At 41.4% G+C, this 21513-nt stretch overlaps 3 protein-coding genes across 3 annotated transcripts; 1 reads left to right on the top strand and 2 right to left on the bottom strand.

Annotated features, from left to right (window-relative positions):
* Positions 1-737: 737 nt before the first annotated feature.
* ch25hl1.1 (cholesterol 25-hydroxylase like 1, tandem duplicate 1) lies at positions 738-3090 on the bottom strand. The gene has a single exon (XM_020456095.2). The coding sequence runs from the start codon at positions 1759-1761 to the stop codon at positions 856-858; it is 906 nt and encodes a 301-aa protein (XP_020311684.1). The 5' UTR covers positions 1762-3090; the 3' UTR covers positions 738-855.
* On the bottom strand, positions 767-12664 carry si:dkey-24l11.2 (ZnF_C3H1 and zf-CHY domain-containing protein). The gene is made up of 12 exons (XM_020456093.2): positions 12514-12664; positions 10084-10773; positions 9867-9926; positions 9707-9759; positions 5937-6081; positions 5371-5735; positions 4954-5182; positions 4713-4827; positions 4509-4629; positions 4308-4419; positions 4103-4215; positions 767-3974 (listed from the first exon to the last, which is right to left on the bottom strand). The coding sequence occupies exons 1-12, from the start codon at positions 12541-12543 to the stop codon at positions 3905-3907; spliced, it is 2103 nt and encodes a 700-aa protein (XP_020311682.1). The 5' UTR covers positions 12544-12664; the 3' UTR covers positions 767-3904.
* Positions 12665-13642: 978 nt separating this feature from the next.
* Positions 13643-14460, top strand: ch25hl1.2 (cholesterol 25-hydroxylase like 1, tandem duplicate 2). Its single transcript, XM_020455872.1, is given in 2 exon segments — positions 13643-13820; positions 13823-14460. Coding segments are annotated over 2 exon segments (816 nt in total).
* The last annotated feature ends 7053 nt before the right edge of the window (positions 14461-21513 follow it).

The following is a 21513-nucleotide window of genomic DNA, read 5'->3' as shown; positions in this document are numbered from 1 at the left end:
CATTATAAGGTGGCAGGTAGCCTAGTGGTTTGAATGTAGGACTAGTAACAGAAAGGTTGCAAGATCAAACCCTCGAGCTGACAAGGTAAAAATCTGTCGTTCTGCCACTGAACAAGGCAGTTAACCCACTGTTCCTCGTTGAAAATAAGAATTTGTTTTTAACTGACTTGCCTAGTAACATAAATCAAATCTAGAGTAGTCTATTTATTTGGATGCTTTGGAACTGTCTTTTTAGATCACCCAAAGAGCTATGCCAGTTTATATGGCTCTATAAATGATATCATACTAGATTTTTGGTTTAACCAAGTTCTGTCACATAGCTATGGATTAACAGCACCTTTCTCTAATTGGCTCAAATGTTCTTGTCCTGTACTTCAACCTTGACCCTTGGCTCAACTTGACCCTGGCAAACAAACAGTGGATTTGTTGATTAGAAATCTCCTAAACCCTTCTAAACAGAGGAAAACAGGAACATCCTGACTAAGCTGTACCTCTTCAATGACCGAAATAATCTTTTATGTAAGAATTAGCAAATTTATGCTGCATGGTGTAGAATGTCATTTGCTGAATCAGACTGAACATGCATGACAAAATGTGATTTGGGGCAAAAGTTACACTTGGAGTTTGCTGTATAGTTGTACCCTCTGACTATGTATTACTAAGGACCATTACTTTTGCTCTTATTCTACCCATTATTGTCATAAGATTAATCCATTTAGAAAAATAATAACATGTAATAACATTTAGTACATTTTAATACAATTGATGTCGGTAAATTACTAATAAAAACAAATACATTTATTCTAATTAACATGTAAGCATGAGGGTAATCAAAATGATAGTGAATGGTCCTATTTACAGTGAATACATAACTTTCTTCTCAGTTATTTTCCCTGGCAGGATGGCAGTGCCAAATAGCCTGTCCCAGTGGCTGAAGAAAGGTGCATAGTTACTGTTGGGCTTCTGGTGGTGCATGTCATGAGCTGGTGCTCCTCCTAACAGACCAAATGGTACCAGGTGGTTGAGACCCCATGGCAGGTCATAGCCTATGTGGTCCTCCACTGACATCCAGATACTGATGATGGTGACGCACCAGGTAGTAAAAGGGTGGCATTTCAGCAGGATGGGGTCCAGGTTGCTCCAGAATCCCACGGTTATCAGTTCTGGAATGCTGAGTTGCTGGGTGTTCCAGGAAAAGGGTGCCATGTATTCGTGGTGGATGGCATGGACCCACCGATACAGTTGTGGATGCTTGTGGTGCACAAAGTGCCACATATAGTACTGGGTGTCAAAAAGAAGAAGGGCAGCAAGTCCATCAATGAGAACCTCTACCACAGTTGGAGCACTGGAAGGCAGCGCCACTGAAGGCATAAAGCAGGTCTGAGTCAGCACAGCAGGCAGAACAAAGATCAAGTGGTTATAAACAGCCCTTCCGAAGCTCTTTGCCATCATCCCCATGGTTGGACGTCTCTCTTGCTGGATCTTGTAGTGGTGAATGGAGGGGACCATGTCTCCCAGGAGGTCTAGTACAGCAAAGGGGAGACTGGAGAAGAAGTAACTGGAGAAGCAGAGTATGACAGGGAAGAAGGGAGAGGAGATGAGAAAGTAGTGGTTGAAAAGGAAATAGTCCCATAGAGGCTGAAGAAGCATATCGGAGGATCTGGAGAAGGTAGGAAGCTGCAAAGGCAGCTGAACCTTGCTAATGTTCAACATCCTGGTTACTCTGGATGCCTGTGGCTGTAATGTGCAGAGAGAAGACATTCTCCCTTTATATAGTGCTGAGCTAAGGACTTGGCTCTCACATCAATGAGACAGCTGTTTTTTTGTAATTTTTTTGTTACATACAATTTCAACAATAAGTCCTTTTCTGGTGGATTTTGTTAATCTTCCGGAACACACACAAACCTTTCGGCACTGACCAGTTCCAAGTTCGTGCCTGCAACACTGTCCTCCAACGGGCAGTTTATCCCAACAGGCCAGTGAGTTAATCAGCTTATTCAAAATGGTAAGTCATATTGTACCAGATACAGATCTTTTGGTCCCTGCTTGAGTTAATTATACATGTTACCTATCAAGTTAAAACTCAATTGCAAGGCATCTTAATTAGTAGAATTTATTAAATTGATAATATCCACAACATTCACTTCTTATATATTTGTATTTCAATTCGAGACCACCATGGTGACCTATTCATATAAAAATGGTCAATCATCATTTTGATTCTCAATAGCATTAGTTGAGTCCATGAAATCTGTTATTTTCCATCTGTTCATTGGCCATGTGCTCTTAAATGATTTTATAAGATTAGTGAGTTTATTTAGTCATAGATTCCAATCGTATGTAATCTTACTTAATCATTATTTAGCATAACCTGATGTAATCCTACCTAATAATCTGTTTGTGGAGCTACTTAATTATGGTCAAGGGAGCAAACCTGTCACACCTATTCTATCCAGATGCCATGGTTAAACTACCAAGATTTTGTCTAGCCTGCCCACCTAAAAGACACAAAACACAGTTCTGAGAAACAGAACACCATTGCATCCCACTGGGTAAAAACTGGTTGAATCAATCGTTTCCACATCATTTCAACAAAAATAATGATGTGATGACATTAAAAAGGTTCAAATCCTTTTTTTCAATTTTCGCCAAAAATGACATGCCCAAATCTAACTGCCTGTAGCAAGAATATGCTAATTTTGATACAATTTGAAAGGAAACCCTTTGATGTTTGTGGAAATGTGAAATGAATGTAGGAGAATATAACACATTAGATCTGGTAAAAGATAATACAAATAAAAAAAACACGTGTTTTCAAAAATATTTTTTGTTCCATCATCTTTGAAAAGCAAGAGAAAGGCCATACACTCAGATAGGATTTTAGGTGTAATTGAGATGTTGTCCACAAGATGGAAGCAGTGTGGGGTGGAGCCAGTTCCTACATTTGAATACATTTTTTCAAACAAAACTACACTATCTCTGGATCCCTCAGGATGACAAATCAGAGCAAGATTACTGAATGTAAGTACATGATTTACCTTCAGAGGTGAATGTATCAAACCAGTTGACATGATGTTTTGTTGTTGTGCACTATCCTCAAACAATAGCATGGTATTTTTGTTGTCGTAATAGCTACTGTAAATTTGACACTGCCGTTAGATTAACAAGAATTTAAGCTTTCTGGCCAGAAGACATGTCTATGTCCCTGTTGTTTACAACGTCACTCTAGTCACACTATCGAATATTGAGCAACAACTGTCCCGGTTTAGGGACACCGATCTCGTAGATCAACGTGGAAAACTGATCGGATTTGCAAAAAGTCAACGTAAGGGAATTTTGTATTTTTTTCAAACCTAAATCCAATTACACAGTGACATTTTTTGTTGATTTTACATTGAATCGGCATTAGCTGACAACTCAACCAAATGTAAATCAAAACTAAACGTTGAACTGACGATTGTGCCCAGTGGGATAGCACTCATCCTTAAATGATGAGTGGGTTAAGTTGTGAGAGAATTGGAAAAGTGGCAACACTAAAGAGTCTACTGTAAATGTAGGGCATTGCATTGATTTTACAAGGCACTTGGGGAGGCTGTTACAGAGATAAGAAACATAATGGGAGTGTCTGTGATTACAATGAACACAAGCACCAGGGTTACTTGTACTGTGCCGGAGAGTGTTCTGCTGCATGTTCCCACCAGGGCAACAAGGCTGAGTGCTACTCCAGGACCGGGGCTCAATCCACACAACAATGTTAACACTTCTCACCAATCACATCAGCTGGATAACATTACAATAGTTGATTTATTAGAAATCAATAAGGCATTGATAGAAGGGTTGCTCTGGAAATCACACAGAGCAGGCCTGATCAACCACTGCCATAACGTTAACATGTTGTCTCTGATTATTTCTTTTCGCTGGCTGCTTTCCGTGAAATTGTTTTGTTTGTGTTGGCATACTTGTGTTTATCATTTCTGTAAATGAGAGAAAATAGATTTATGAATGCACAATTTCATCAGGTTTGAACAAAAATAATGTATTTTATTTTTAAAGTAAGATGATGTGTTTAGACATCAGTGTGCGTGCATGTACAGTATAGTACCTGCTCATTTTGACTTTGCTCCTGCAGCCCAGTCCTCCCTCCCAGTGACTGGTGTAGGCTCCTCTTGTCATCATGCCTCCACAGCTGACACAGGGCTTCCCATTGCTGTACGGCTACAAGTAAGGACAACAGCAGTTTAGGGTTGGAATCTAGCATATGGAGATGCCAATGAAGATGCACTACTCTAGCCATCCAGGCAGCTTACCTGCTCTTTACAGCAGTGACCACAGATCATCCTGGTGGCCAGCTCCATGGGGTGGTCCTGGTCCTCGTCATGACACACATCACAGGGGTAGGCCCGGCCACAGCATGAGAACCTGAGAGCACACCCATGGGATGTCACTCATCAGCAAAGCTTACTTTGGCAACACAAAATGATGTTAAAGAGAAAGAGGTGGCTAAAAACCTGAGCCAGCGATGACTCTGTTTGTAGTGTTTGCAGGATCCCTTCTCAGGTAGTGGTTTCCCCATCTGTATGGCAGGGTCCCTTATGTTACGCCGATAGGTCAGTGAAGAGTCACTGTGCCCTGTACAGTACAGTCAACTATGTATTACAGACAGAATAGCATATTTCATCATTAAAATCCTACTATAGGCCTTTGTTTCTGACCGGTTTTCTCTTTGCGTGGTGGAATGTACTGGAATCGTGTGCTGTCAACCAGGATGCTGAGTTTGCTGTGACAGTGCTGACAGTTGAACTCCTTGCTCTGGCCATACAAAAGGTTCTGCAGACAAAATAATACACAAAATCAGACTAATCAAATAACAGAACAGACCGTCTTAGATCAAAACTTCACCCAGATATAAATACTTTCATCATCATAAGACAAGAATGGAGCAATGTTGGTGACCTTCACAGGTCCCTCTTTTGAGCAGTTGAGGCAGACAATGACGAAATCACAGTCCTGCAAGACCAGGTCCACAGGAGCAGCAGTGCCCAGGTCCAGATAGCCCAGGACGTCACTGTAGTGGTGCAGAATGCTGGGTCTGAAAGCAGCACTGATCCCTGCGTTACACTTCTCACACTGGGCCGTGCAGGGGTTCCTGCCATTTAGAGTCAGGTCTGCTGTCACCTTACACCTGCAAACAACACACACAGGCCAGACAGACACACAGTTATGTCACATCTCCAAGTCCGATCAACACAAAAATAAATACTGCAGATAAGTTTAATCTTTCCTCCTATAAGCAATATTCAAAGGGGAAAATGTGAGATACAGAGTAGGCTACAGTAGATGGCATCAGTGAAGGACAGTCTGTCTGCTCACCTGCTGCACTGCAGACACACAGTGACCTGTGTGGCGACCACGGTTGCCGTGCCCTCTCCCAGCCTCAGGCCCAGCAGCTTCACCTCTGTTCCTCTGCGGGGCTCACTGAGCTTAATATTCTCCACCTTCCCCTGGTCCTCTTCATCACTAACACCACCATCATCATCATCATCATTATCACAGCCAGGGTACAATAGTTTTTTCCACTCCTCATCTTCTCCTTCTCTGCTCTCCTCATCAGTTGCAGTGTGGAGGACAGGGTCAGGCATGTCATCAGCGGCAGGCTCTTTGCACACGGTTGCCTGGAGCTGCTGGTATGGCACAAACTGAATTCCGGCCTTTGCTATCTCCATGTCTTTTTTCAGCTGAGGAGAGATTTAAAAGAGAGAAAGGATTAGAACGCTGCTGTCAAGTTATTAAGTAGTTTTAAGGAAATAAATTAATACAACATAGAGAATTCATAACATTACCACAGTCTCTCATGGAAAACAGAGGTTACCAGAAGGATATCATACTAAGTAGACTAACATAAATGGAACTCTGTTTTTATACCAGTCTAGTCTCACCTGCCTGGCTCCCTCAGTGAACAGTCTTTCCATGCTGCGATCCAACCATCGAAGGAAGGGCCGGAAGAGCAGCTCCACCTTACCCATCAGCTGATTGGTGGCATGTTTAGCCTGTAGCCATTCCAGTGAGGCTTGTTCAACATACCTATGTGAATAAAAAAACATGAGCTGGCGCACACCCAGAGACAATTATTGTATGTAGAGCTGCTGATTAACAGCGAATAAACTATAACCTATTTTTAAAAATTAAAAAAAAGAGAGTCGTGCACACTATATATAAACCCCCAGTAATTTATTGGGTTAACCACCAATGTTTCGGCATCTCTGTGCCACAATTACTGGGATACATAAACTATAACACCTGTCCCACAGGTGTGAAGATCGGATGTACCAATCCTGTGCACGTGTTCTGCCACTGCGAGGACGATCAGCTGTCCGTCCTGCCTCCCTGTAGCGCTGTTTTAAGCGTCTCACAGTACGGACATTGAAATGTTTTGCACTGGCCACATCTGCAGTCCTCATGCCTCCTTGCAGCATGCCTAAGGCACTTTCACAGATGAGCAGGGACCCTGGGCATCTTTCTTTTGTTGTTTTTCAGAGTCAGTAGACAGGCCTCTTTAGTGTCCTAAGTTTTCATAACTGTGACCTTAATTGCCTACCGTCTGTAAGCTGTTCGTGCCTTTACGACCGTTCCACAGGTGCATGTTGATTAATTGTTTATGGTTCATTGAACAAGCATGGGAAACAGTGTTTACACCCTTTACAATAAAGATCTGTGAAGTTATTTGGATTTTTACAAATTATTAGTCAGGGTCCTGAAAAAGGGACATATACATACACATACACCACACAGTTGAAGTCAGAAGTTTACATACACCTTAGCCAAATACATTTAAACTCAGTTTTCACAATTCCTAACATTTAATCCTAGAAAAGTTGTCCTGTCTAAGGTCAGTTAGGAACACCACTTTACTTTAAGAATGTGAAATGTCAGAATAGTAGTAGACAATGATTTATTTCAGCTTTTGTTTTTACTATATTACTTTCATCACATTCCCAGTTGGTCAGAAGTTTACATACACTGGAATAGTATTTGGTAGCATTGCCTTTAAATTGTTTAACTAGGGTCAAACGTTTTGGGTAGCCTTCCACAAGCTTCCCACGATAAGTTGGGTGAATTGTGTCTCATTCCTCCTGACAGAGCTGGTGTAACGGAGTCAGCTTGTAGGCCTCCTTGCTCGCACATGCTTTTTCAGTTCTGCCTACAAATTCTCTATAGGATTGAGATCGTGGCTTTGTGCTGGCCACTCCAACACCTTGACTTTGTTGTCCTTAAGCCATTTTGCCACAACTTTGGATGTATGCTTGGGGTCATTGTCCATTTGGAAGTCCCATTTTCCACTAAGCTTTAACTTCCTGATGTCTTGAGATGTTGCTTCAATATATCCACATAATTTTCCTACCTCATGATGCCATCCATTTTGTGAATTGCACTCGTCTCTCCTGCAACAAAGCACCCCCACACCATAATGCTTCCTCCCCCATGCTTCACGGTTGGGATGGTGTTCTTCGGCGTGCAAGCCTCCCCCTTTTCCTCAGTGCCAAAGAGGCACTGAGTTTCAAGTTAGGCCTTGAAATACATCCACACCTCCAATTGACTCAAATGATGTCAATTAGCCTATCGGAAGCTTCTAAAGCCATGACATCATTTTTGGGAATTTTACAAGCTGTTTAAAGGCACAGTCAACTTAGTGTATGTAAACTTCTGACCCACTGGAATTGTGATACAGTGAATTGTAAGTGAAATAATCTGTCTGTAAACAATTGTTGGAAAAATTACTTGTGTCATGCACAAAGTAGATGTCCTAACCGACTTGCCAAAACTATAGTTTGTTAACAAGAAATTTGTGGAGTGATTGAAAAACGAGTTTTAATGACTCCAACCTAAGTGTATGTAAACTTCCGACTTCAACTGTGTGTATGTATATATGTATATATACACACATATACATATATATACACACATACATACACACACATACATACATACATACATACAGTGGGGCAAAAATGTATTTAGTCAGCCACCAATTGTGCAAGTTCTCCCACTTAAAAGATGAGAGAGGCCTGTAATTTTCATCATAGGTACACTTCCACTATGACAGACAAAATGAGAAAAAAAATCCAGAAAAATCACATTGTAGGATTTTTAATGAATTTATTTGCAAATTATGGTGGAAAATAAGTATTTGGTCAATAACAAAAGTTTCTCAATACTTTGTTAAATACCCTTTGTTGGCAATGACAGAGGTCAAACATTTTCTGTAAGTCTTCACAAGGTTTTCACACACTGTTGCTGGTATTTTGGCCCATTCCTCCATGCAGATCTCCTCTAGAGCAGTGATGTTTTGGGGCTGTTGCTGGGCAACACGGACTTTCAACTACCTCCAAAGATTTTCTATGGGGTTGAGATCTGGAGACTGGCTAGGCCACTCCAGGACCTTGAAATGCTTCTTACGAAGCCACTCCTTCATTGCCCAGGCGGTGTGTTTGGGATCATTGTCATGCTGAAAGACCCAGCCACGTTTCATCTTCAATGCCCTTGCTGATGGAAGGAGGTTTTCACTCAAAATCTCACAATACATGGCCCCATTCATTCTTTCCTTTACACGGATCAGTCGTCCTGGTCCCTTTGCAGAAAAACAGCCCCAAAGCATGATGTTTCCACCCCCATGCTTCACAGTAGGTATGGTGTTCTTTGGATGCAACTCAGCATTCTTTGTCCTCCAAACACGACAAGTTGAGTTTTTACCAAAAAGTTATATTTTGGTTTCATCTGACCATAGGACATTCTTCCAATCTTCTTCTGGATCATCCAAATGCTCTCTAGCAAACTTCAGACGGGCCTGGACATGTACTGGCTTAAGCAGGGGGACACGTCTGGCACTGCAGGATTTGAGTCCCTGGCGGCGTAGTGTGTTACTGATGGTAGGCTTTGTTGCTTTGGTCCCAGCTCTCTGCAGGTCATTCACTAGGTCCCCCCGTGTGGTTCTGGGATTTTTGCTCACCGTTCTTGTGATCATTTTGACCCCACGGGGTGAGATCTTGTGTGGAGCCCCAGATCGAGGGAGATTATCAGTGGTCTTGTATGTCTTCCATTTCCTAATAATTGCTCCCACAGTTGATTTCTTCAAACCAAGCTGCTTACCTATTGCAGATTCAGTCTTCCCAGCCTGGTGCAGTTCTACAATTTTGTTTCTGATGTCCTTTGACAGCTCTTTGGTCTTGGTGGAGTTTGGAGTGTGACTGTTTGAGGTTGTGGACAGGTGTCTTTTATACTGACAACAAGTTCAAACAGGTGCCATTAGTACAGGTAACAAGTGGAGGACAGAGGAGCCTCTTAAAGAAGAAGTTACAGGTCTGTGAGAGCCAGAAATCTTGCTTGTTTGTAAGTGACCAAATACTTATTTTCCACCATAATTTGCAAATAAATTCATTTTAAAAAATCCTACAATGTGATTTTCTGGAATTTTTTCTAATTTTGTCTGTCATAGTTGAAGTGTACTTATGATGAAAATTACAGGCCTCTCTCATCTTTTTAAGTGGGAGAACTTGCACAATTGGTGGCTGACTAAATACTTTTTTGCCCCACTGTATATACATGAGTGTTACAACATGTCTATGTGGACGGACACATTGAGAAAAATTTATCAAAGTGTTATTATATTCCGACTGTAAAGCCATTGAAAATAAAATAAAGTTTCTCTCACCTTCCCATAACTGATGGCAAGTCCTGGTCCAGTGGTATATCTAATGTAAATACCTGGAGAAAAAAATAACCAAAAAAATGTACACCTTGAGTCTTAGCTCTAGACACAATAGGATTATAATCAAACAGATGAGATTTGTAGGTCAAAGATTTTAGTTTACCTCTTGTGGGTACTTTTTCGGAAAGCTCACCATTATGTCAACGTCTTTCAAGTCAAAAGGCTGTAAAACAGTATAAGGAGTGAGTGTTTTTATGCACAATTTTCCATGTTGTAACATTCCTATGATGTTCATAAAACTATATCATAGTCGAAACGATAAAAGACAATGGCCTTTGAGGCCTTGTATTGTGGATTGGAATCATGCAGACAATGTTTACCCAGTCTGGATCAGTGGGCTGTACTGTGGCTCGGTAGAAGGTGACTTGGCCGTCACTCCGTTCCTGCACAATAAGCTGTTCTTTAGGAAAACGCTTTATCAGCTGCTTGATCTCAGTGTCCCGTAGCTGTTTGGTGATATTGTCAGTCAGGTCACTCAGTTTGACAACCTGAAGGGCACTGGGAGGGGGGGCATGGGGCACCCTGGGCCTGCCTCCGTCTCCTACAGGCTGGTCATCAACTAGGGGAAACTGTGGTGGGTGCCAGTAGTGACATCTATCTTCCATGGTGCAGCACCCAGACAGAAAATAGCGACAGGGCCGGCGATTGTTGGCCCTCTCAACTCTGGTTGGAGCAGCCCTTGGTTTGGAGGGCAGCCTGTGGCCTACATCTCCATGGCTGTCAACCACTGGATTCTGCGGTGTGATTCCAGGGTGGCTGTGAGGGCCTGTCCCTCTTTGGATCTCCTGTTGTGACCTTTGATTTGTCCAGTTATCTACCGTCCCCTGGGTGAGGGTGGTGGAATCTCCTCTTTGATGGAGGAAGCGGCACTTCCTCCCAAAGTTACAGTGCCGTCCCTGTGAGTAGAAACGACACAGCTGGACTTGAGGGCCACCATGTGCTGGTTGATTCCTGTTCTCTTCCTCATTGTGACACAGAGAGACAGAATCCCCATTGCTCTCTGGTGATACCTATAGAAAATAACTCTTGTTATGACATTCATGAAAACGTGCAGGGAGTACAAAGTAGGAAACACTGAAAAGACCATCACTGAAACAAGAAAATACTAAATGTAGTTTGTCACATCAGATATACAGTGCATTCGGAAAGTATACAGACACCTTGTCTTTTTCCACATTTTGTTATTAGAGAATACCGTGATTGACACAATAAGATAAAATCAGTCTCTCACTCGTGTATTGACACAAATATCCTGTCATTCATCCTTATGAACTACATACAGTGCATTCAGAAAGTATTCACACCCCTTGACTATTTCTACATTTTGTTATATTACAGCCTTATTCTAAAATAGATTCAATTGGTTGGATGGGGAGCATCACAGCACAGCTATTTTCACATATCTCCAGAGATGTTCTATCAAGTTCAAGTCCCAAAGCCACTCCTGCTTTGTCTTGGCTGTGTGTTTGGGTTGTTGCCCTGTTGGAAGGTGAACCGTCGCCGTAGTCTGCGGTCCTGAGCAGGTTACCACCATGCTTCACCGTAGGTATGGTATTGGACAGGTGATGAGCGGTTCCTGGTTTCCTCCAGATGTGACACTTAGCATTCAGGCCAAAGAGTTCAATATTGGTTTCATCAGACCAGATAATCTTGTTTCTCATTGTGTGAGAGTCTTTAGGTGCCTTTTGGCAAACTCCAAGTGGGCTGTCATGTGCCTTTTACTGAGGAGTGGCTTCTGTCTGGCCAGTCTACCATAAAGGCCTGATTGGTGGAGTGCTGTTGAGATGCTTGTCCTCCTGGAAGGTTCTCCCATCTCCACAGAGGAACTCTGTCAGAGTGACCATCAAATTCTTGGTCACCTCCCTGACCAACAACCTTCCCCCTGATTGCTCAGTTTGGCCGGGCGGCCAGCTCTAGGGAGAGTCTTGGTGGTTCCAAACTTCTTACATTTAAGAATGATGGAGGCCACTGTGTTCGTGGGGACCTTCAATGTTGCAGAAATGTTTTGGTATCTTGACACAATCCTGTCTCTGAGCTATACGGACAATTCCTTCGACCTCACGGCTTGGTTTTTGCTCCACATGCACTGCCAACTGTGGGACTTTATAAAGACAGGTGTGTGCCTTTCCAAATCATGTCCAATCAATTGAATTTACCACAAGTGGACTCCAATCAAGTTGTAGAAACATCAAGGATGATCAATGGAAACAGGACTCACCTGAGTCTCATAGCAAATGGTCTGAATACTTATGTAAATAAGGTATTTCTGTTTTCACTTTGTCATTATGGGGTAGTGTGTAGATTAATGACAATTTTTTATTTAATCCATTTTAGAATAAGGCTGTAACGTTACAAGATGTGGAAAAGTGAAGGGGTCTGAATACTTCCTGAATGCACTGTATATCAAACTAACCTATTTCACTAGAAATAGCCTCCAGTGTCCATCTTCTGTACTGTAGGCCTACTACTACTAGCTTGCGAAATCATAACACACATGAAATGGTTGACTAGATGGGATGCAGCTAATGTCAGCAGTGACTACTTAGCAGGTTAGGAGAACTGGGGTAAGGTTAAGAAAGGGGTTAGTGTTATCTAAAATGTAAACAGAATCCTCGACGCGACTTTTGACGTCACTTTGACAAATAACTGCATCCCTTCTAGCCATGACCAGCTAAAATATCAAAATATGGCACTTATTTTGAATGAGTTAGCAAAACAACATTATTACAACTTTTAAAAAAGTACAGTACCTCAACGCTGTTTACAGGTGAACGTTCCATGTAGCTATTTGCTATACGTTTGTATCCGTAAAGCTGATGTTACTTTGTTGCATTCAGTAGATACAGTAGCTGCAGCCAAAGTCCAATGGCTGACGTTGTTTTTCCTTCCTCTGGCATGGGCAGTGAAGACAATTCTTATACTTTATTGCCCCCTCCTGGTATGGAGTGAGATGGACACAGCTCGCACCATATGTGCATTTTCCCACCAGTGGCGTGTTTCCACAAAATTGACCCGTTGCGGATAATATCAGTGCATAATGAAGTAGTGCACACAAAATTTACTTTTTCATGTACAGAATAAAAATTAAAAGTTCAATGTGTTTCCATCGCATTTTCAACTCTGCCAAGCATCGATCATCATGTTACAAGAATAAGACCCTCGATATTTATTGGAAAGGAGCACCAAGAGAACCTTGCACTTTCACAACCCTGTGAAGTTCATAATAACGTATTTTATCTTTAGCCTAATAAACTGTATGGTTCTCCGACTACGACTCCCGAAACATCAAACCAAATTTACTTTGATATAATGGTTATTATATCAATATTTGTGCATAATTAATTTCACCAACACAAAAATATCCCACCATGTTGAACAAACAAATTACCTGTCGGGAAATTGTACATACATTTCCTGTTTCCAACACAGCTGTTATGATTTTTTTTATACGGTAGGACTTTATCCATAAAAACTCATACAATACTTTAACAATAATTTAATGAGCAGAACCTGAGGATAATCTCTACCCTGTGATTAATTGAATAACCCAATGTATAATAATAACGCATTTTGTGTGCTAGTGAAAATAATCAAAGGAAAAATGTAATGGAATACTACTGTAGGCCTGCACACATACTAACAATCAAGACATTGGTCTGACTGTTGTATAACCTGAGAATGAAAAGAGTTACAATATAAATAATTTAGAACCATGTTAGTGGATACTGGACATTCAGGGAGAGGAACAGTCTTTATTGGTCAATGCACCTGGCTTCCACATTCACATTTATTACACGTTAAGTACAAGGGAATGAACACCATTTACATTCTTTATTTTACAAAAGCAGGATGGATCTAGTAGTAGATACATTTTCAGGCATGGGAATCGACCTGGGAAATGACTCCTCTCTTCAGCCTCTCTGGAACAGTGTCAGGCCCAATCACAGGAACTCTTTGAGGTCTCCTCTTTTCCCCATTGTTTTGAATGTGTCTTCATACTTTCTGTTCTGCCTCCCCATCCTGGCGTGTGACATCATAGGGGACAGATGGCCATGGGTCCAGAGTTCAAGATCCAGCCGAGCCGTCGGCCAACACCTTTCATGCTATTGCATTGTGCTGGCATCAGTCTGCATAACCATATGCTCCTTGTGCTTCCTGCAAGTGTGGCTCAATGGACATGGAGACCACCGGTGACACTGCCAGACCAAGTCCCAACTCTAGTGGAGCTCATCACTGGAGTGACGGGAAACCTTCTGCTCTTTGACTTCCAGTACTTCATCTGGCACCTGCTGCACCACTGGTTGTACATGACTTTCCATGCAATCCACCACAACTACTCAGCTCCCTTTGTTCTGGCTACACAATGCCTGGGAGGGTGGGAGCTGGTCACAGTGTGCTTTTGGACCACCCTGAATCCTGTCATCCTGAGATGCCACCTTCTCACCACATGTGTCTTTATGGTGCTCCATGTCTATGTGTCCGTGGAGGATCACTGCAGTTATGATTTTCCTTGGTCCACATCTCGTCTGATACCCTTCAGTATTTATCGAGGGCCCAGCAAGGATGATGTGCACCATCAGAAACTCAACAAGAACATTGCACCTTACTTCAGCCACTGGGATAAAATATTTGGAACACATGCTGATTTTAGTTTCTCTTACTCTTACTCAGAGTTGGTGACGAATATATTCTTATGATGAAATTCTATGAAATTTAATTCAAACTAAATGATTATGAGAAATAGACCTCTTTCAAATGAAATGATATATTTGAGACCTGTAAATTAACTGAGTGAACACTAAGTTATCCTTCTCTACTTTGGGTTGTAGAACTCATTGGATTGAATTCTGTTGGATGTTATGGTTAAAACTGTTTTATTATGCAATGGAAAAACTTATATAAACTTTTCCATGTTCTTCATAATTAATACATGTATATAACATATATATTTATCCATGTCCCTTTATTCAACCTGCCAGTACACCCAAAGTGTAATAAGTTTCTCGCACCCCAGATCGGGTCGAGACATAAAAATCAAAGTACCATCAATTGCTATTCTCGCTACGTGATCTATGTGATTCGCTGCCAGTGCAGCTTATTTTACACTCACTTTGTGAGTTATTTTAGTTTGGAATTGAACAAGTCAGCAAAAACAAATGCGGTGGTGATGTTGACAAACACTGAAAGTACCATTCCATCTCTCATTAGCACCACCAGATGAATTGAGTTTCTCCCTAATGGTCTTCCTCATGCCCTATATCAGGAGTGGGCAACTCCAGTCCTGGAGGGCCTGATTGGTGACACTTTTTCTCCATCCCTAACAAACAGAGCTGATGAATCAAATTGCATTCTAAACTGAAGATCATGATTAACTGATTACTGGAGTCAGGTGTGTTAGCTGGAGCTGAGGCAAAACTGTGACACCAATCAGGCCCTTGAGGACTGGAATTGCCCACCCCTGCCCTATATTAACTTGTCTATTCCCTTTGTGTTTATTCTGAAGGCCCGAAATGTCAATCTTTTAAACTTGCTTACTAAAACCTATAATTGTTTGTGGTGAACCATCTCCTAGACTCACTTTGGTTGAGCACCCATTCCTTTCCATTCTAGATCAGTCAGTCAATCACAATTTATTAAAGTAAATCTGTAGGAGCAGTCAAAACAGGTGACAAAACTGAATCCTGGCCCCTTGATTTAAATAATTGTCGCTGAGGCCGATTTTTTTTATCACTCAGCCATAGATATTAACATATGTTCATCCAACGCCTGCCATGTTTTTGGATATAGTTATGACATTATCGCTGCTCGTGCCGCTCCCTGTGCTTCCAGCGCTAGCAAACATTACGGATATACTGACAAGATACTCGTCTCTCCTCCCAAACAATAGGAGTCGTTGTCCCCAAAGAAGCACGGTGGGGTGTCAAGCTTTCGCCTATTCCTCTCTTTGGATTGGTGGATACATATACTTACGTTAATACATTTCTAAATATTCGATGAGGATTTTTGACATTTGGGTACAGGACTTCTGGTTCTCTCTGAAACATGGATAAATTGTTCTGTCTCTGACAAAGACATTGAAGTAAATTATTATAATTTATTTGTGACTGATTACAAAAAACGGGAGAAGTGGCCATAATGTAAAATCTAATTTCATGGTGTCGCAATCTTTAAATATTTTTAAATATTAAATGCGATAATATATAAATGCGATAACCTGGTTGTCGATGTGTCAATAAACCAGAATACACATTGTTGTTACTGGGATTTACCGTCCCCCCCCCTGCTACCATGGTGGATGCTAATAATGCTATATCGGAGTGTTTAACACATTTTCTGTACTCGGAGTTGGTCATTTTATGGGATTTGAATCTGGACTGTCTATCCCTGCCTCAGATGAATTTAAAAGTATATGCATTGATTTTAATCAGACTCAATTGATCTCAAAACCCACACGGCTAAATGTGAAAAACCCTGTTGACTCCTGATTTAATTCTTACTAATAACCCCCGTAAATATTTGTATAATGGATCATTTGCATATGATCTCAGTGATCATTGTCCCATAGTATGTATTAGAGATACGAAACAGCAAGTTTTCTCCTCAAGGGTTTTTACATGGCATGTTCTTACTCTGATTTAGCCACTGTCTCCAGTATTCCTGACCCTGAGTTGGCTCTAGAATATGCATCCTCCATATTTTTCCTCTGGCAGATAAACATGCCCCTTTTAAACTATTCAGAGGAAAAGTCAAAGTTAAAATGCCTAGTTAAATAAAGGTTAAATAAGAAAAAAAAAAATATATATATATATATTCAGTGTCAAAGATAGATCTAACACTTAGTTTTCTGAGCTATCTGAGCTCATTCAGATGAGAAATCAGATCAGGGCCAAAGGAAGGAAAACAGACTCTGTAGTGGACTGGCAGTCTTTCAGACAATAGAGAAACAGATGTACTATCTAGATTAAGAAAGCTAAATCCAGTTACTTTTTAAGCTCCATCTCTGTTGGAAAACAGGGGCCTCCCAAGTGGCACAGCGGTCTAAGGCACTGCATCACAGTGCTAGAGGCATCACTACTATGAAATAACACAGATGGAATCATGTAGTAACCAAAAGTGTTAAATCAAAATATATTTTAGATTTCAATTTCTTCAAAGTAGCCACCCCCTTTGCCTTGATGACAGCTTTGCACACTCTTGGCATTCTCTCAGCCAGCTTCACCTGGAATGCTGTTCCAACAGTCTTGAAGGAGTTCCAACATATGCTGAGCACTTGTTGGCTGCTTTTCCTTCGCTCTGCGGTCCAACTCATCCAAAACCATCTCAATTGGGTTGAGGTCGAGTGATTGTGGAGGCCAGGTCATCTGATGCAGCAGTCCATCACTCTCTTTCTTGGTAAAATAGCCCTTACACAGCCTGGAGGTGTGTTGGGTCATTGTCCTGTTAAAAAATAAATTATAGTCCCACGAAGCGCAAAGCAGATGGGATGGCATATCGCTGCAGAATGCTGTGGTAGCCATGCTGGTTAAGTGTGCCTTGAATTCTAAATAAATCACAGACAGTGTCACCAGCAAAGCACCCCCACACCTCCTCCATGCTTAATGGTGGGAACCACACATGTGGAGATCATCCATTCACTGTCACAATCATTGGAAGCATACTAGGACCAACGTGCAGTGTTGGGTTCCACATCTTTTTATTTAAAGTAAGTGAACCATGAAACAATAACGACTAACCGAAACAACAATGGAGTGCTAACATGCAACTACACAAACAATATCCCACCAACACAGGTGGGAAAAATGCTACTTAAATATGATCCCCAATTAGAGACAACGATTATCAGCTGCCTCTAATTGGGAATCATACAAATCACCAACATAGAAATACTAAACTAGAACTCCACATAGAAAATATAAACTAGAATACCCCCCAGTCACGCCCTGACTTACTATACCATAGAGAAACAAAGGCTCTCTATGGTCAGGGTGACAGTTCACCTAGTCTGCATCTCACAAAGACACAGCGGTTGGAACCAAAAATCACACACACAAATCTAAGTAAAGGATTGGAATTAAGAATATATAAATATATGGACGAGCAAAGTCAGAGCAGCATAGATTAAGATACAGTAGAATATAATAGAATATAATATAGTATGAGATGACTAAAGCAAAATATGTAAACATTATTAACGTGACTAGTGTTCCATTTATTAAAGTGGCCAGTGATTTCAACTCTATGTATATAAGCAGAAGCCTCTAATATGCTAGTGATGGCTGTTTAACAGTCTGATGTCCTTGAGATAGAAGCTGTTTTTCAGTCTCTCGGTCCCAGCTTTGATGCACCTGTACTGACCTCGCCTTCTGGATGAAAGCAGGGTGAACAGGCAGTGGCTCGGGTTATTGTTGTCTTGATAATCTTTTTGGAGGCCTTCCTGTGACATCGGGTGCTGTAGGTGTCCTGGGGGCAGGTAGTTTGCGCGCCGGTGATGCGTTGGACAGACCGCACTACCCTCTGGAGAGTCCTGCGGTTGCGGGCGGTGCAGTTGCCGTACCAGGGAGGTGCTACCTCTGCTGTTTCCTGAATTTCACGATCATCTCCTTTGTTTTGTTGACGTTGAGTGAGCAAAACAAAGGAGATGATCCAGGTGACTATAGCTTCCGTCCCTCTCCTCACCCCAACCTGGGCTCGAACCAGGGACCCTCTGCACACAGACAACAGTCACCCTCGAAGCATCGTTACCCATCGCTCCACAAATGCCGCAGCCCTTGCAGAGCAAGGGGAACCACTTCAAGGTCTCAGAGCAAGTGACGTCACCGATTGAAACGCTATTAGCGAGCACCACCGCTAACTAGCTAGCCATTTCTCATCTGTTACACTCACTCCCGTTTTGACCTCCTCCTTTTCCCGCAGCAACCAGTGATCCGGGTCAACAGCATCAATGTAACAGTAAAGACTTTACGTCTGTCCCCTCGCCCCGACCTGGGCGCGAACCAGGGACGCTCTGCACACATCAACAGTTACCCTCGAAGCATCGTTACCCATCGCTCCACAAAAGCCGTGGCCCTTGCAGAGCAAGGGGAACCACTACTTCAAGGTCTCAGAGCAAGTGACGTCACCGATTGAAACGCTATTAGAGCGCACCACCGCTAACTAGCTAGCCATTTCACATCCGTTACATGACTACCTCATGGAGCTGGTTGAGAGAATGCCAAGAGTGTGCACAGCTGTCATCAAGGCAAAGGGTGGCTACTTTGAAGAATCTCAAATATAAAATATATTCTGATTTGTTACTTTTAGTCTTACTACATGATTCCATATGTGTTATCTCATAGTTTTGATGTCTTCACTATTATTCTACAATGTAAAAAATAGGGAAAATAAAGAAAAACCCTTGAATGAGTAGGTGTGTCCAAACTTTGACTGGTACTGTACAGTGCACACACACACACACACACACACACACACACACACACACACACACACACACACACACACACACACACACACACACACACACACACACACACACACACACACACACACACACACACATATATGTATATACAGTGGGGAGAACAAGTATTTGATACAATGCCGATTTTGCCGGTTTCCTACTTACAAAGCATGTAAAGGTCTGTAATTTCTTTCATCGGTACACTTCAACTGTGAGAGACGGAATCTAAAACAAAAATCCAGAAAATCACATTGTATGATTTTTAAGTAATTAATTTGCATTTTATTGCATGACATAAGTATTTGATACATTAGAAAAGCATAACTTAATATTTGGTACCAAAACCTTTGTTTGCAATTACAGAGATCATACGTTTCCTGTAGTTCTTGACCAGGTTTGCACACACTGCAGCAGGGTCCATACAGACCTTCTCCAGATCCTTCAGGTTTCGGGGCTGTTGCTGGGCAATACGGACTTTCAGCTCCCTCCAAAGATTTTCTATTGGGTTCAGGTCTGGAGACTGGCTAGGCCATTCCAGAACCTTTAGATGCTTCTTACGGAGCCACTCCTTAGTTGCCCTGGCTGTGTGTTTTGGGTCGTTTTCATGCTGGAAGACCCAGCCACGATTATATTTCACGCACCGTTGTATTGTTTCTATACTGGTGTTTTTTTGTGATTTAAATACCTTGTCCACGCATCTCAACTCTCCTGCGCCTGACTCCTTTTCACCAGTTACCCAAAGCCTTGACAAATAGTTATCTTTTGTTTGTTTTAACTCCCACCCTTCAGCTCCACTCAACCCCTTCCATCTACCGCTTAACACTATCCGTATTGGATTTCTATTTGCCATATATTTTTCAACTGTGCTGTGATGTTTCAAAAAAGTTCTGAATCTTTCTATTCTCATAGTTTCTACAGATTGTTAATTAAATACTTACAATCATTATTTTACCTCAGCAGGCTTTTCATTTGAGAGAAACAGTGATTTAATTGACTCTGGTCAGTCAGTGGACTTCTCTTCCTTCTGCCATTCTCTAGCTGACTTGAGTGTTAACCCGTCAACTTCTAGTTGTTTTCATTTCAACAATTTACTACCTGTAATGTGCTAGATGCCTTGCTTAATTTTAAGATACATTTTTTTTAATCCACTAGGGCTGATGTGCTTGATCCATTTTTGCTGCAGCTCTCTGCTCCCCTGATTGCTAAATCATTAACCCATATTTTTTATCCTGACGATTATATCTGGAACTATCCCCAAGGTTTGGAAGGCGGCCCATGTACACCCCCTTCACAAAGGTGGTGACCCTTGTGACCTAAATAATTATAGCTCTGTTTCTAAACTTTTTCTCCAAGGTAAAATATCCTTGATTAAATCTCAGCTAAAATGTTTCTTATCTTTGAAATGTATTCTAAATGTACATCAGTCGAATTTTAGACCAGGTCATGGCAATATCTCTGCTGCATCCCTAGTTATAAATGATGTGCTTAACTGTATGGTTAAAAGGCAACATTGTGCTGCCCTCTTTTTGACCTGTCAAAAGCTTTTGATGCTGTTGATCACTCACTGCAAATTCTGAGGTTTTCCTATTGGCCTAGACCAGGCTGCATGTAACTGGTTAACCGCTACGGGATCGGTGTGTCCCCCGTGGGACGGTTGAGCTAACATAGGCTATTGTTATTAGCATGAGGTTGTAAGTAACAAGAACATTTCCCATAGACATATCTGATAGACATATCTGATATGGGCAGAAAGCTTACATTCTTGTTAATCTAACTGCACTGTCCAATTTACAGTAGCTATTTCAGTGAAAGAATACCATGCTATTGTTTGAGGAAAGTGCTTAGTTATTCAAAATGTATCAATAAACCAAATTGGCACATTTGGGCAGACTTAATACAACATTTTGAACAGAACTACAATGGTTCATTGGATCAGTCTAAAACTTTGCACATATACTGCTGCCATCTAGTGGACAAAATCTAAATTGTACAAACCTGGAATAATACATTATGGCCTTTCGCTTGCATTTCAAAGATGATGGAACAACAACAAAAAAATAGTTTTTTTTCTTTGTATTATCTTTTACCAGATCTAATGTGTTATATATCCTACATTAATTTAAAATTTCCACAAACTTCAAAGTGTTTTCTTTCAAATGGTATCAAGAATATGCATATCCTTGCTTCAGGTCCTGAGCTACAGGTTTGATTTGGGTATGTCATTTTAGGCGACATAAAAAAAAAAGGGGGTTAGATCCTTTTAATCGGTGTTATTATACACACCGCAAGGATG

Source organism: Oncorhynchus kisutch, linkage group LG22 (assembly GCF_002021735.2).
Source record: "Oncorhynchus kisutch isolate 150728-3 linkage group LG22, Okis_V2, whole genome shotgun sequence".
Lineage (NCBI taxonomy): Eukaryota > Metazoa > Chordata > Actinopteri > Salmoniformes > Salmonidae > Oncorhynchus > Oncorhynchus kisutch.
The sequence above is the reverse complement of the archived record's forward strand: the minus strand, read 5'-3'. Positions and strand labels throughout refer to the sequence as shown.